The 15,447-nt window shown below is 38.8% G+C and overlaps 1 protein-coding gene across 32 annotated transcripts in view; it reads left to right on the top strand.

Moving 5' to 3' along the window:
* Hdac9 (histone deacetylase 9) overlaps positions 1–15,447 on the top strand; it is an 862,183-nt gene that overhangs the window by 593,345 nt on the left and 253,391 nt on the right. For all 32 annotated transcript variants that reach the window (XM_063262499.1, XM_063262495.1, XM_063262482.1 and 29 more), the window contains 1 exon segment: positions 3,550–3,730. In XM_063262499.1, the coding sequence (XP_063118569.1) occupies positions 3,550–3,730 (181 nt within the window).

The raw sequence follows: 15,447 nt of genomic DNA, 5'->3' as shown, positions 1-15,447 counted from the left end.
TTGTAAAGTGTGTTTTTCCTACAAACGTGCTTTGATGTTGGCCTGCTTATGATGCTTAAGGAGCATGACAGTTTCCTTCCCAGGCCTAATAAGTGAAAGGCCATTTGGTTACATGTATAGTTTTAAAAGTCTACAGAACCTGAAATGTTGGGCATTTGATTTTTTGTTTGTTTGTTTGACAGTAAGAAATGTGTTCTTTTATTCTCTGAAATGTGACATAAAATGACAAAGTTTTATTAATTTAAAAATTTTAAAACTTCATGAAAGATTTCAACTACCTTTAGCCAGCAGGAAAAAAATCAGTGTGATATCTCTACCCACAGAAATGGTCTTTTTATCAATGGACAATACCGTAATAATGGGTTGCCTTCTTTTTTTTTTTTTTGGTTCTTTTTTTTCGGAGCTGGGGACCGAACCCAGGGCCTTGTGCTTCCTAGGTAAGCGCTCTACCACTGAGCTAAATCCCCAGCCCCTAATGGGTTGCCTTCTTGATTGTCACAACCTTTCCTGTACACTAGAGACCATGATTCATTGTAAAAATACAGTGATTTCTTAAAGTGAACCACTTCTTTTCTTCTTATGGACTTATTTTGTGTGACAGTTTGAATATAGTTGACCATGTTTAACTGGTGGTCCAGATCTCCAGTAATGAAACACCTGAAAGAACAAACATCAAGCACCTTTATTAACTAAAAATTTAATGTATGTGATATGCAGAAAATTTGAAAAACAAACCAATTAAAAATAGTCCTGAATTAACTGGGACATGTTTCTCTCCCCAAGAAGTAATTTCAAAGTATTTTCTTTGGAAACTATTTGAGCTGGACTCCATTTCTCGTAAATTTTTCAGTTATTTCTATGCTATACCCTATTTTATAACTGTCTGTATCACATTCTTATTTTAAATTACTGCTATCACGAGATTTTAAAGGTGGCTATGTATTTTGTTTTTATTCATTTAAATAGTCAACATATCCATGTCTCTTGTGTATCGAAACATTGCTTAGGAATTAGTACCAGGCAAAGTTCTTATCTTTGTATAACTTGCTGGAGGCGAGATCCTGAAGTTTGGGATGCCAGTCTGATGAATGAGGAATGATGCTGAATTTGCTTTACTGTGTAACAGCACAGCAGAGCTTCTATGTGTGTATCAGACATCAGATGAACACATGTGATAAAAAACCATTATAACCCAGCAATTTGCCTGTTAACTGCAATGCACATTCTCAATGCTGGACATTGGGGATGTTGAGTGGTACGAGATGGGTTGGAAAGTTTTGTATTAAGACATACCACAGCTATAAATTAACAAACTACAAATTTATTAAAGTGTGGCCTTTCATGTCCAAATATTCATTATATAGTCACAACGCACAATAACATTTTAGCATTGAGAAAACCTATGAGATAAAATGTAGCAGAAACTACATCAGGAGAAGTGTGATGTCTAGTGTCCATTTTCAAAAACTAGTGGTACTATATATCGAATGGATCACATGTATTAGCACACACAACCAAATGTACATACAAGTACACACATGTACATACATGCATTCATGGGCTTCATACAAAGCTTTCCTCATCTTCTTCCCATATCTTTCATATTTTTAACTTGAAGTAAGCTTTCAAAGATGAAAGTTCCTGGAACCTTCAGTTTGATCTGCTTCTTTTCTTCTTAACAGTTTCAGAGCACGTTGACTTTTCCTTATACAGTATTCTTTATATTAATAATTATGTTTTGTAGGCTTACACACTAGCACAGTTCTCAGTATCAAACACGAACTCAAGAAATCGTGACTGTAAGCCATTAACTTGAATATATATATATATATATGTGTGTGTGTGTGTATATATATATATATATATATATGTATATGTATAAATGAATGAAGAGGACAGAGAAAATCCAAATGTGACAAGACTTTAGCAGAAAGAGAAATGACATTTGATGGGACTGGGCAAAGATGTTCTCTGTAAAGTTTGAAGTATGTTTAGGATGAGTGTGGAGACTTGTAGTCACGTGAAATGCCACGTTGCAGAAACATGAATTATCAGGAGCTACAAATCCATTAGACATGATGGGCATAGTGCCAGAACTCATAAAACTTTTAGGAGCTCATAAGACATCTTGTGTTTTAATTTCTTAATCAGAATTAAAAGGTTGATATAATCCTTATGAGCATGTAGCAAATCTGGTAGAGGTATACGATTCAATTTTAATACTATTTTTTTGAAAAGATGCAGATATATGGTAGATTTCTCAGAAAACATTCAGGTCAGTTTTACTCATGCATTTTAGATCCCTGCTTGAAAACCATCAGTGTTCGTATTATGTCTTGGTCTTCACCAGAACGTTAAGTTCTTAGGAAAGGACAGTCTCTGTTCCCACAGCTGTACCCTTGGGCCATTGAACATAGGCTTGACATTGAGTATGACTTACACTGTGTGCTAGGAGACACCGAGACCAACAGGAAGGTGAAGGCTGAACTTTGCTGAAAGGATGCCACCTTTATATCATGTCCTAAAACAAGAAATCAAAGCAGAAGAACCTGCATATTGTCAAATTTATACAACTTAGACTCGTGTTTTAAAATTTTTATTAAATTTTTGGTTGTTTTCTTAAACGTGGTGGCTAGTTGAAATGAGGTTTGTTCCACCTTAATTTGTGTTTCCACGTCTATTTGGAAAGATGCATTTAAAACTAGCAGGAGACTTAGGAATTCCCTGTCACTGAGGAGAGGATGTGGCCACTTCGCTTTTGATGAGTAAATGAGTTGTCCATCTGTGTCCTTCTTGGACACCAAAAAATCCAATCTAAGGAACCATCCAGAAGCATCTAAAAGTTGGTCTTCTGACTGAATAACTTGATAGGTTAAAAAAAGAAAAGTAATGTTAAATACAAAGGATACAGCCAAGCGTCTATAAATGGCACCCTTAATTTTACAGCACTGATATTCTTCTCTTCAAACCACGACAAAACTCTCATCATCCTACACCATTATATGAAAACTGAAAGGTGTCAAAACATAGTCAGTTAACTGGCAATTTCAGAAGTGCTCATAGATTTCGCGCACGGTACCGACGATGGGGATGTGGGGCAGTGTTCAGCATCACGTCTCCGGAGCAGTTTAAAAACAGTGTAATGGATAGTCCTTCTGTGTGAGTTCGTTCTAGGGCTCCATAAAAAGAAACATCGGTACTCAAGAAAAGCAACAAGTGAGTGCATTCTGTTCTTGGGGTTGAAGATCTGGTTTCTTCAATCTGTTAGACTGTCCCTTTGAACCAGCTCATCCTGCCAGCGTGTAGCCTTGCTTAGCTGGGCAGCAGGGACGGCTGTCAATTTGTAAACACCTGCTGAATGGATTTATTGATGTTGACTACATCGTGAACCCTCCCCCATCCCCCACCCCCTATTTTCCCCTGTTCCTTTCCCCTCCCCACACTGTCTATATCCCTGACCTGATGAACTTAATTTGTTGACATGTTGCTCTCAGTGTTCTCCTCAATGCCGGGCTCTCATTTTTGTCTCGTTTGCTCTTTCCTTGGCAGACGCCCTTGCTGGAGTCCTCACACACGCGTGCACTCTCAGTGCACCAGGCTCGGCTGGCTGCAGCTGGCATCGATGGATTAGAGAAACATGGACTCCTCTCCAGGACCCATTCTTCTCCTGCACCCTCCATGTCACCTCACCCAGCCGCAGACTGTCCCCGCCAGCCTGCCTCTGCCACTGGTAGGAATCCCTAAAGACCCTTTAATAGGCAGGAGAAATGTGTAGTTCTTGTAGGATTAGCCAATTTAAATGCTCTGAATAACTCCAATAGCAGAATGCTCCGTTTTAACCCGACGCAACCCAAATTTTATGAGGTTATGTTGGCCGCAAGACAGACGGCACATCTGATAAATCTTGGGCTTAGTATTAATGGCCCCATAAATTGTTATCATTCAAGGGCCTGGAAAATACATCAACAGGTGCATGGATCCCCCTTGGAAAGAAAAATCCCTACCACATTCTTCAGCAGTGTTCTTCAGACTCTTACCTTCTCCGAGCTTCACCACAAGGAAATTTATGATGCTTGGCTTCCGCATTTGGCTCCAAAGAGTATCTTTTCCTCATTGGTTTCTTGTTATTTTTCTTCAGTGTTTTCTCCCGACTTCCCAAACAAATGACTCATAAGAGTCAAGGGTACCAAGGCAAGTCTTGCTTGAAACTGTATGTTGGCTGGGTGTCCATTTATTATGTACCTCTGGGTGGGCTTTCTGACCAACGTCTTCTTTTGCCTACAGCCATGTTTGATATTTAAGAACCTGGCTATAGCAAAAATAAGTCTATAATTGTAAGTCCAGAACAAGGTCGGGTCTGAAATGCGTGCCAAAAATGGGGTCCATGTATCATACCTTGGCTCTCACACTGTGGCTGAGCAAATGAAAGCCCTAAGCGAGTCATGACATGGATATAACAAGGAAGAATTTATATACATGTTTCCCTAAAGCTCCGATGGGTTCTGTGATCATTTTTAAATGGATTTTTCAGGATTCAGATTGTGGAATTTTGGCATCTATGACCTCATGCTATAATCTCTGAGCTTGAAACTGTTATAATGCCTTTTTGGAAACTATGTGCCCAGCCCTTGATATCACTTATCATTTCATACTTTAAGAATCACTGAATGGATTGGCCAGGGTAATTAACTATGTATAGACATCTCTCAAGGGTATGTATAGAAGCTAATTTGATAACAGTTATGCCAAAAGACAGCAGCGTCTCTTGTTCGTCGTTACAGTTTGGGCATATTTCCTTTTTTAAATCAGCAGGGCCTCTGACCAGATCGTTTCCTTCTTGAGTTACTGAAAATCTGCCTAGAGATCCCACAGGGTCTGCACCTGCAGCTCAGTGTCAGGGGAAGCCTTGTGGATCGTGTTGTCTGTGCTTTCCTCAGATTTTGCAAATATTTGCTCAAAACTAGGATTCCTAATATATATAGTAATTCTCTCTCTCTTTCTCTCTCTCCCATCCTCTCTCCTCTCTCTTTCCCCTCTTTCTCCTCTCTCTCTCCCTCCCTCCCTCTCTCTCCCTCTCTCTCCCTCTCTCTCTCTCTCTCTCTCTCTCTCTCTTTCCCCTCTTTCTCCTCTCTGTCTCTCTCCCTCCCTCCCCCCTCCCTCCCTCTCTCTCCCTCTCTCTCTCTCTGTCTCTCTCTCTTTTTCTGTCCCCCCTCTGCCCCCCCTCTCTGTGTGTGTGTGTGTGTGTGTGTGTGTGTGTGTGTGTGTGTGTGTGTGTGTGTCACATCCGTGAATGGTGCCTGCAGAATCTAGAAGAGTGCTTTAGATACTTCTGGAACTGGAGTTACAAATAGTCATGAGCAACCATGTGGTTACTGAGAGCCAAGCTTAGGTTCTCAGCAACAGTAAAAGCTTTCTTAACCACAGAGTCATCTCTCTTTAACAGTTTCTTAATTTATCAAAAGTAGTAGGGGCCTTAGTAATTAGATGCTGAATACCTTTTTCCTGGAAGTGGCTTGTATGTATCCTTAATACACTCCACAGCGATAACTGTCCCACCGTGAGTTCATTGACTGAAGAAGTCTCCTTGACAGAAGAGTGCTTAACTGCTCATTTCATTTGCTCCTGCTGTTGATGTAGAGAAGTGGTCCTTTCTTAAAACACTCATCTTTCTCTAATTTCACATGTTTCTTCACTCTCAATGGAGCGAGATCCTGGAATCTTAGAGAGATCCTATAAATTAGAGAAAACAATGTGTCCGAATGATCAGGGTGTACAATTTCTAGAAAAGTCCAGATGACAATGAGACTGCACCCATGATGACAGGAACATGACATAGCAACAACCTGATCATCGGAACTGAAGCCCAGATCTCAGACCGCTGCGTTCTGTCTTATTGTGTCATGAGCTTAATATTTACCAGGGCATATACTGTAATAATTAATAGGTAGTAATTTAAGGCCCATTCATATTTAATGGATTTGGTGAGATGATCCCTTATTAAATTAATAGATTATACAAGTTTCTCTTTAACAAGACAGAGATTTGTGTTTACTTGGCATTCAATTAGCTTTAGTTTAGTCAGCGAATAAAATTTGCAGAGTAAAGTATTATGAATTTTGTAGTTCAGATTGAGTACAATAAAAGGGAAAGTTATTTTATTATTATTATCCTGCTTAAGAATGGTGAGTAGTTCACTATGTACTCTTGAGTAGAGACTAATTATTTTCTTTAAAATTAAAAAGAGATTGAATCTTCACACTTGTATTCTTTTTCTTTCTTTTGAGTATTTTTAATTAATTGGTTATTTTATTTATTTACAATTCAAATGTTGTTTTCCTTCCCGGTCTACCCTCCACAAACCTCCACCCCCTCCCCTTTGCCTTTAAGAGGTTCCTCCCCCCAACCAAGCCGCCCACTCCTGCCTTACCCCTCTAGCATCCCCCTATGCTAGGGCAACAAGACTCCACAGGACCTAGGGCTTCCTCTCCCACTGATGCCAGATAAGGCAGTCCTCTTCTACATATGTAGCTGGAACGGTGAACTCATTCATGTGTGCTCTTTGGTTGGTGGTTTAGTTCCTGGAAGCTCTAGGGATCTGGTTAGTTTGTATTGTTGTTCTTCCTATGGGGTTGCAAACCCCTTCAGCTCCTTCAGTCCTTCCCCTAACTCTTCTATTGTGGTCCCCGGCTCAGTCTGATGGTTGAATGTATTTACATCTGTCTTAGTAGATGCTGGCGGAGCCTCTCAGAGGACAGCCATATTAGGTTCCAGTCTGGGAGCACTCCTCGTATCAGCATTAGTGATGGCATTTGATTATGGAAAAAATAATGCTTCTTGAAAAATTATTTAAAATAAGTATTTTGTACAATAACCTCTGACCCTGAGGATATACATATGCATATGTATATACATTTACATATACATAGATACATGCGTATATAAATGTAAAAACTCATTCTCATGATACACTCCACAGTGTATATAACTGTCTATCTGTGTATACACTCTCACACACACATACACAAACATACATATATATTCCTATGTACATAAGTTTTCAGGGCTGATCATTTGGTATGGAATAATCATTTGGTGAGCTCTTCTGTGGGACAGGGGGTCTGAGGCTATTTGTCCCACTCCCAGTGTCCCTTAATTGCCTGGAGTTCTTTGTGGAGGACTGAGGCTTCCTGGGCTTCCTCCATCCATGCTAACATGTCTATTGTTATTGTCCCTGTTCAGCCCATATTGAGGCAGTCAGGCTGGTGAGACTTTATTGGCGTAGCCTCTGATATTCACAGGAGACATAATCTCCCAGCGACCCGCTCATTTCTCTAGATCTTACAATCTTTCTGCCCGGTCATCTGCAATGATCCCTGAGCTTTAGTTGTGTGGTTTGTATTTTGGATGTGTCCATCGAGAAGTGTTCCACGACTCTTCATTTTGATGGACTGTGACCCCTGTAGCAGTCTCCAAAAGCATCGGTTTGTTTTTTGCTGCTTGTTTGTGTGTGTTTTTAGGGAGGTAAAGACTACACTTATCTGTGAGCATAAGCAATAATATTCAGAATGTAGTTAGGGATTATGCTGGTTTAGTGGTAGAAGTTGTAGGTTTTCTTCCAACATCCAGGACTTCAATAGTCCTGAGTAGTTGGCTAGGTTACCATTACCAGGTATGATTTTCCTCTTGTTGAGCTGGTCTCAAGTACAATTAGAGAGTTATGGGTTACTGCCAACACATGTACACTTTTAGGGGTTATTGTGTCATGCTGGCCACCGTTGTGGTTCATCCACTCGTAGCTGGAAGGGACTGTTGTTGCTTCCCTCCTTTGGAAGCTTACGTGACACCTTCTGACACCATGAAAGTGGAAGGTAAGCTCCTGTTACTGAAGTCACCGTCTACTTCAGTCTCAGGGCCCAGAGGCCCCTGAGCTGGAACTCTCAGCATTCTTAAATATCACCATTCAGGTTTAATAGTATTTATTCTCACAAGCTAACGGACTTGTCATCTCCTTTCTACAAAGTAAAAGCAAAGTAAAACAAACAAACAAAGTGAAAACATAACCCAGAGAAAAGTATTCCATGGAGAAAGTGTCTTCCTGTAATCAGTTGCTAAGGTGACCCCCAGAGTCGCAGTCACAAAGACTGAGCAGCCACACATGCTGGCCTGTGAACCACTTGGGTTAGGACATCCCTAAGGAGAATGAGTTTCTGTCATCCTGTGGTGATGAAAGGTGTCTGATAAAGCCAGGCTGCCACAACCTCATAGGATCTTATGTCATGTCTGAAAACAGGTAAAGTTATAGGAGCGTTATCAATTTTACTTAAAGATTGGGATTTAGTATTTGAGGTTCTAATACTTTGGGAAAGGGAAATATATTGTATTTCTCTGCTAAAATCATGTCTTCTGCTCAGCTACAAAGTAGGCTCAGCTACGACTCACAGAGTATACTCACTAGAGGGTAATAGCTGTGAGTTCACACTGAATGTAGTTTCCAAAATGAAACCTTCATAAGATATCATGTTTGGATTTTTCTTTCTTGCTCCTTAGTACAACTGACAGCCTTCTTTCTTTTGTTAGTAGGTTGCCAGACTTAATCCATGCTAATAAATTATTTCTTTATACCACTACCATTTCTGTTAGGGTTGAATTTGAAATAGAATTATGGTGCTAAAACTAAACTAATATTCATAAAAGTCATGAAAATAATTAGAATATTTAATTAGTGCTCACTAAAGAGTACAACTTGTAGAAAACAAATGTGCAGAAACATTTCAGTGTAAAAACAGCCAATTTTCTCTCCTTTCTGCCTGTAAATTATGGTCTTTACATGAATAAAAGATGGTTTCTAGGTCAGATCTGACTCCAGTTTATCCTTGAAGTTTCAATGGTTATTAAGAGACTATTTCATTCAAGAAAACTTTATTTTCCAACTAAACTCAAAGACTTAGTATAGTCCCTTATAACACACTGGATTGTTTTCTGTCAAATTTCTAAATGCTGTTGATTTGGGACTATAATCTAAGGGAGATTCTATAAGAGAAGGGGTGATTTTTCTGTTCTTACTGACAATAACACTTAGGTACATGACTTGAACACATACAGTATAGTAAACAAATGAACCAACTAACACCTGAAAGAGAAGAGAGTAAGTAGATATGGGTTGTGTAAGAGTATACAAAAATAGTCACTGGGGGCCAGAGAGATGCTCGGGTTAAGAGTACTTGTTGTTCTTCCAAAGGACCAGCCTTTGGTTCTCAGCACTCACATGAATTCTCACTTCTGCCTGTAATGCCTTCTTCTGACCTATACAACCTCCAGGCAGGCATACTGGGGTACAGACACACATATGGGTAAAACACCTACACAGGTGAAATAAAAATAAATATGTAAACCACTACCAAAAGACTATACATGGACTGACCCAGGACTCCAACTGCATATGTATCAAAGAATAACCTTGTTAGGGCACCACTGGAAGGGAAAGTCCTTGGTCTTGCCAAGGCTGGACCCCCAGTGCAGGGGAATATGGGGAGGAGCAATAAGGGGGATGTATAGGGGGAATACCCATATAGGGAAGGGGAGGGAAGGGAAGGGGATGGGGGCTTATAGACAGGAAACCGGGAAGGGGAATAACCTTTGAAATGTAAGTAAAGAAATTATCTAATAAAAAAAATTTTAAAAAAGAAAAGAAAAAAATTTAAATAAGGAAAAAATATGTATTTTTTTAAAATCATTAATTGATTAAATGATTAAGTACTAGATAATATTTACATGTTTACAAGTTACAAAACAAGATACATGTTGGTTGAAGACGATTTGGTTATTTTAATACACTATAAAGAGAACCATTCATTGGGCAACCACAGTTCAAATATGGTTGTGCTTATGTTTAGTATTTTTTATTTCTTATTTTTTTTGACAAAACAAAAATTATATGTGCATTTGTATATAATATGTGTGTACATTAGCATATGTGTAAGTTCATATTATTTATATGCACACACAGATATATGCCTATGTTTGTGTATGTCCTTAGTTTCTCTAAACAAGTTTTGATTACCACTTAGATTGGGGAAGCTAATTTGCTTTTTTTTTTTTGGTAATATACTTTTTAAACAGCTGATCTCAAATATTTATTTGATCTAGCATCTGAAAACCTCATCTACAAGATAAACTCAAATTGATCATGTAGCTAATAAAAACACATTAACATGTATCTTACTTATAAACACGTTACATATTATGTTATGGCACCTGTATACCTTGTGTTGATCCATGCATTGGGGAGAGTCTGGAAATATCCTCCTCTACCTTCATACATAATTGAATGCAGACTTACCAGAACGCAAGGTTTTGTATGAAAGATGTCTGTATATGTGAGGACATGCTCACAGGGGTGTTAGCATTGAATTCCGAGGCCAATGCAAGGCATGTGTCTTTGCACACCGTGTGTTGCTGCTTTCCCATCGCCTCCTAGTACACATTCCCTACCATCGTCATAAGTCCTACACTGTAACAGGCTTTTGTGTAGTGAGTTCAGAAGCCAGTGGTAGGAATTCTTCAATCCATGTTTTTCCACCTGGTACTTTAACAATGTCATTTTAATGAAGATAAAAACACAAGTTGTAAATCACACAAATGTTTTTAACCAGCAAAACAGCACAATTTACTAATTCCTTTCATAGTTTTGAATATTACATTATTTGCCCACTTGACACATTAAATTTTACAGATAAATAAGTATTACATGGCTAGAGAGATACCTCCACAATTAAGGGCATTTTTTAGCTCTTGAGCTCTCGAGGAAGACCAGGGTTTGTTTCCTGATACCCACACAAAGGCTCTCAACCATTCTCAACACTAGCTACAGGGAAACCAATGCCTTCTTGTCTCTATGGATACCAAGCACACACGTGATGCACCTACATATATGCAAGCAAAACACTCCCAGACATAAAATTAAATCTAAAATATTTAAATTAAATAACCCGGTAGTTGGTTTATGTGTTCTGAAGAAAAGATAACAGGCGTGATGGAGAGTAGACTCTTAAAGAGTGTGGTGGGAATAGGGAAGTCAAGCCAAAAGATAGACTGGGGGGTAGACAGGGATTATGAATAGAAAGGATTACAACTACAGTATGTCTGCCTGAATGCTGTCAGAATGGACACTTGTTTCAAAATGAAGTCTCTCTGAGTGCCCTTGGGAAAATGGTCCCAGATCCCTAAGGATGCAGGAGTCTGTAATAGGCAAAGGAGTGCATTTGCATGTGTGCATTGTTTGATTAGATCTCTCTAGATTACATGCAATACCTGCCTATGAGATGGTATTACATAGCTTGCCGATGCTTTCTTCAGAAATAAGAACAAGGAAAACGCTGGAACACATTCAGTCCTTTTCCATAATGTCTTCAATCCATATTGGATTGAATGTATGGAGAAGGAGTTTATGAGAATCAAGAATCACTAATTTCCTTTCTACCCAGTATAGTAATCCTACCATTTACATTTTGTCCTTTAAAACTGGTTTTACTATTATTTTAAAGAGATCGCTGAATTCTCAACTTCTTGCCATCACTATTATGTGTAGTTTAAAAATGCATTTCGTGTAATTATTTTGCGGTTGTCTTCTTTTTATTACTAGGTCATAAGTGAACTATGATAAGGCTGCCAGGGTATAATACACTTTGGAAAATAATATACAAATGCGTGTTTTGAACACAGCTGCTGTATAATAATCTTGGCCCTAGAATCTTTTTAATAAACTTATTTATTAATGCTTTTAGCAGATGTCCTGAGAAAATGTGATTCTAGGTAGACACCAAAAGTGAAATAAAAAATTAAATGCTAGGAATTAGGAATGAAGATTAATAGTTTTTGTCTAAAGATACTAGACATCAAAATTTCTCTTTTACCCTGAGGACTCAACAAAGCTAAAACAAGTCTTTCTAGACTGAGTCCATTTCTGTAGACATGAACAGATTCCCTGGGCTGAACAGTCATGATTGAGAACAGGAAAGACGATATACTTGCTGCTTCAATTGCATCACTTCATTTAATACGCTGGAATCCACAGAAAATGCAAAATCTAAGCTTGTCTAAAACATTAAACTTTTCAGGAGTTTTGTGTGTATGTGTGTGTGTGTGTGTGTGTGTGTGTGTGTCTTGTGTTTGCGTATCTATGTGTGGGTCTGTGTGTATATCTCTGTGTGTATGTGTGTATGTGTGTGTGTGTGTGTGTGTGTGTGTGGGTCTGTGTGTGTATCTCTGCATGTGTGTGTGTGTGTATCTATGTGTGGGTCCGTGTGTGTATCTCTGCATATGTATGTTTGTGTGTCTGAATATGTGTGTATCTATGAATATGTGTATGTGTGGTATCTGTGTGTGCCTCTGTATACATATATGTATATATATACATATATATATGCATGTGTGAATGGATATGTCTGTGTATGTGTGGTATCTCTGTGTGTATATGTGTGTATGTATATATCTGGCTATATTTATGTGTGTACATCTGTGTGTTATCTGTGTTGTAGAAAACTTACTACTGAGCTTTAAAGCACAGGTAAAAGTTTTTAAGACTGTTTAACATAATCATTTTTCACGAGAAAGATGGGTCCCAGGGCTTATATTACAAGTTGTGACCAGTGGGGCAGAAAGTGTGAAACAAAAGGAGAATTCCATATGGTTCTCAAGGAGAGCATGCTGCTTTCCCGCCCTGTAAGTCCCTGTTTCAGAAGGAAAAAGAGAGAGGAAAGGGATGGAGGATGGGGTAGATGTCTCACCTTACTGGCTACCTGTTAGCACCTCATTGATACATCATTAGGATGAGTCAGCAGAGGATTGGGGCTCCAGATCTTATTTATTTCCCCTTAAATTCAAACGTCTTCCTAAGAGCTCCTGGTTTCTGTGTTAGACTCTGCAGATACCAGGCATTAGACTTGTCGTCCTGCAGCTTGTTTTGTAATTTTAGTTTTTGTTGATAGTGTACTCTGTAAAAAATTAAAAACGGGGAAAGATTCTATCTAAAGGAGTTGAGATTTATGTAAAAAAATAAAAATAGTTCAGAAACACAATGATTATATTCTGTACTCTTAAAGAATGTATTTTAATCTGGCAGGTATTATACTTATTTCTATAATATTTTTATCATTTGTCATAGCGCGTAACAGAAGTTGAAAATGTATTAAGCAGACCCAACTATGTAATGCAAGTTATAAATCACTTTGATAAAGACAAATCGCGAGGATCCACCTGCAGACTCCGTGTTTTGGGAGTTACTCCTCCTTACTGCTCCCCTCGTTTCTGACCTTTTGAACATCTTCCTTTTGGCTTATTTAAGAATATTCGTTTGTGTGGGATTTTGTACAAAATGAAAACAGTGAAATTGTGCAAAGTGGTTTATATCAATATAAAATGCGGCAAAAGAAATGCTTTCTGGCTGAAAGGCAACATGTATAAAACAAAGGGCAATATATCAGTGACAGTCGCACAAACACCATGACTCCAAGCAAAAGTACTGGCTAAAGCCTTCAAGGAACCCCAAATCTCAGAAGCCTACCCACTTCTTAAGTCTACTCAACTGTGCTTTTCCCTCGTTTATTTCAGCATGGTCTGGGAGAGGCTGCTGAATTCCGAACATGGCTGTCGAAGCAGGGAATTCAAAATTAAATAATGCAACTGTAGTCTGTGCTTCTGTATATCTTACCATATAATGAAGGAAAGATGATATTAAGAAAAATGTGCCAATAATAATCTTCATCAGCATCTTAGAGGAGCCCTAAGATCACAGAGAAGCTAAGAGGTCAGACCCACGGGTACAAGAGATCTCGTTGACAGGTCTGAGGTGTTGCCTTTTCGGGGAGGACACATCAAAAACTGAGCCTTGAAGAATGAAATGGAATGACCCAGCTGAGAGTTAGAGTTTGGAAGCTGAGGAAGGACTTCAGGCATAGACATGACATTTGTAGAAAGATCTCAAGCTGGCAGGTTATGACCTTATTGAGGAATGCAAGAAAAGCCTCATTGTAGAAACAGAAACCTACAGGAGGCATGCGTAAAGAAAACTACAGAGAGAAGGGACTTATCTGTGCTGTATTGATGGAAGATCACTCTCAGCAATGAGAGGAAGTTGGTGAACAAAGTAGCTAGTGTGGTGTGGCAAAGGAAACATCAGGAAAATCAAGTAGCTGGTTCCTGGCTATCTTGGGAGTCCAGATTAGAGAGTATAGTCCTTTGGATTGTGTATGGTTTATGCCAAAGAGATAAGAAGTGAGTGATTCAAGATCAGTTCGGGAGGAAAAACAGATACACCTTTGGAGTCTAGGAAATATCAAGGGGACAGAAAGGTTTCTGGTGTGAGCAATAAAAGCACTTGAAGTCCCTTGTCAAGATGAAGGGCTCTGTGAGTGGTTTAAGATCAAGAGTTAGAGGCATTAGCATTTAGGAAAACCAGGATCCAGACATTCAAGAGGAAATTTCAGCTTTCACGTAGATACATGTGTGTGTGTGTGTGTGTGTGTGTGTGTGTGCGAGAGAGAGAGAGAGAGAGAGAGAGAGAGAGAGAGAGTCTGCAGCTAGGAAGAGAGAGGCAGGCTGAGAGAAATTCAAGGAGATCAGAAGCAGGCCTAGGGATGGGTTTTGAAGTCAGTGTGTCTTAAGAGTGGATATTATTTGGAACAGTTATACAATATTTTCTGACAGACATAATTTTTACCACATGGTTTCAAAATGCAGATGTCATTCTTCTGCATGATTTTAGTGCACTCAAGGGGAAATACTTCCCATCTTCAGTAACATTTCTCTAACATAATAATGTAGGTCAAAGGGAAAATGAAATTTGTTTAAGTAGCTTATGGTACCAGATCAGTGGCTGGCATTTAGAAGTTACTGAGTAGTTTCTATAATGGTCCTTTAATTTCTTGTCACAGGCACTTGATCTTCCACCAGTTGGAAAGTGTTCTTGAGCAGTCATTTATTGGAAGATTTTTTGATTGACTAACTAATTCTTACAGTATTGTAAATAACATTTTTCCTTGCTCCGCCAAAATCGAATATTATGTTCCACTAATAACTTTTTTCAACCAATCTTTGTAAAAATTTTCCTATCACAGGGAGTAACTAAAAATATCATGTATAACTAATTCCTGATGTTAATTGTTATTATCTATGAAATCTGTAGTGAAGGCATTATAATTGATACTCATTTTAGAAGACACCCTTCAGGAGCCTCACGTAAGATCCACTGGCATTATGTGGCTTGGGATTCAATTTGACCTGTATAGTTTTGGACTTGACCAATCCGGTGTCTATGGGGAATTAGAAAGGGCAGACACACAGACACACTTGTGGGCAAACTGCATTCGAATGGGCTGTGTGCTCTGATAGAGATGCACTAGACACTCTGAGACTCGGCATTTTTCGTTACATAGCACTGAATGAAGAGGC

Source organism: Rattus norvegicus, chromosome 6 (assembly GCF_036323735.1).
Source record: "Rattus norvegicus strain BN/NHsdMcwi chromosome 6, GRCr8, whole genome shotgun sequence".
In the NCBI taxonomy this organism is placed as follows: domain Eukaryota; kingdom Metazoa; phylum Chordata; class Mammalia; order Rodentia; family Muridae; genus Rattus; species Rattus norvegicus.
Note: the sequence above shows the minus strand (reverse complement) of the source record. Positions and strands in the feature narration are given on the sequence as shown.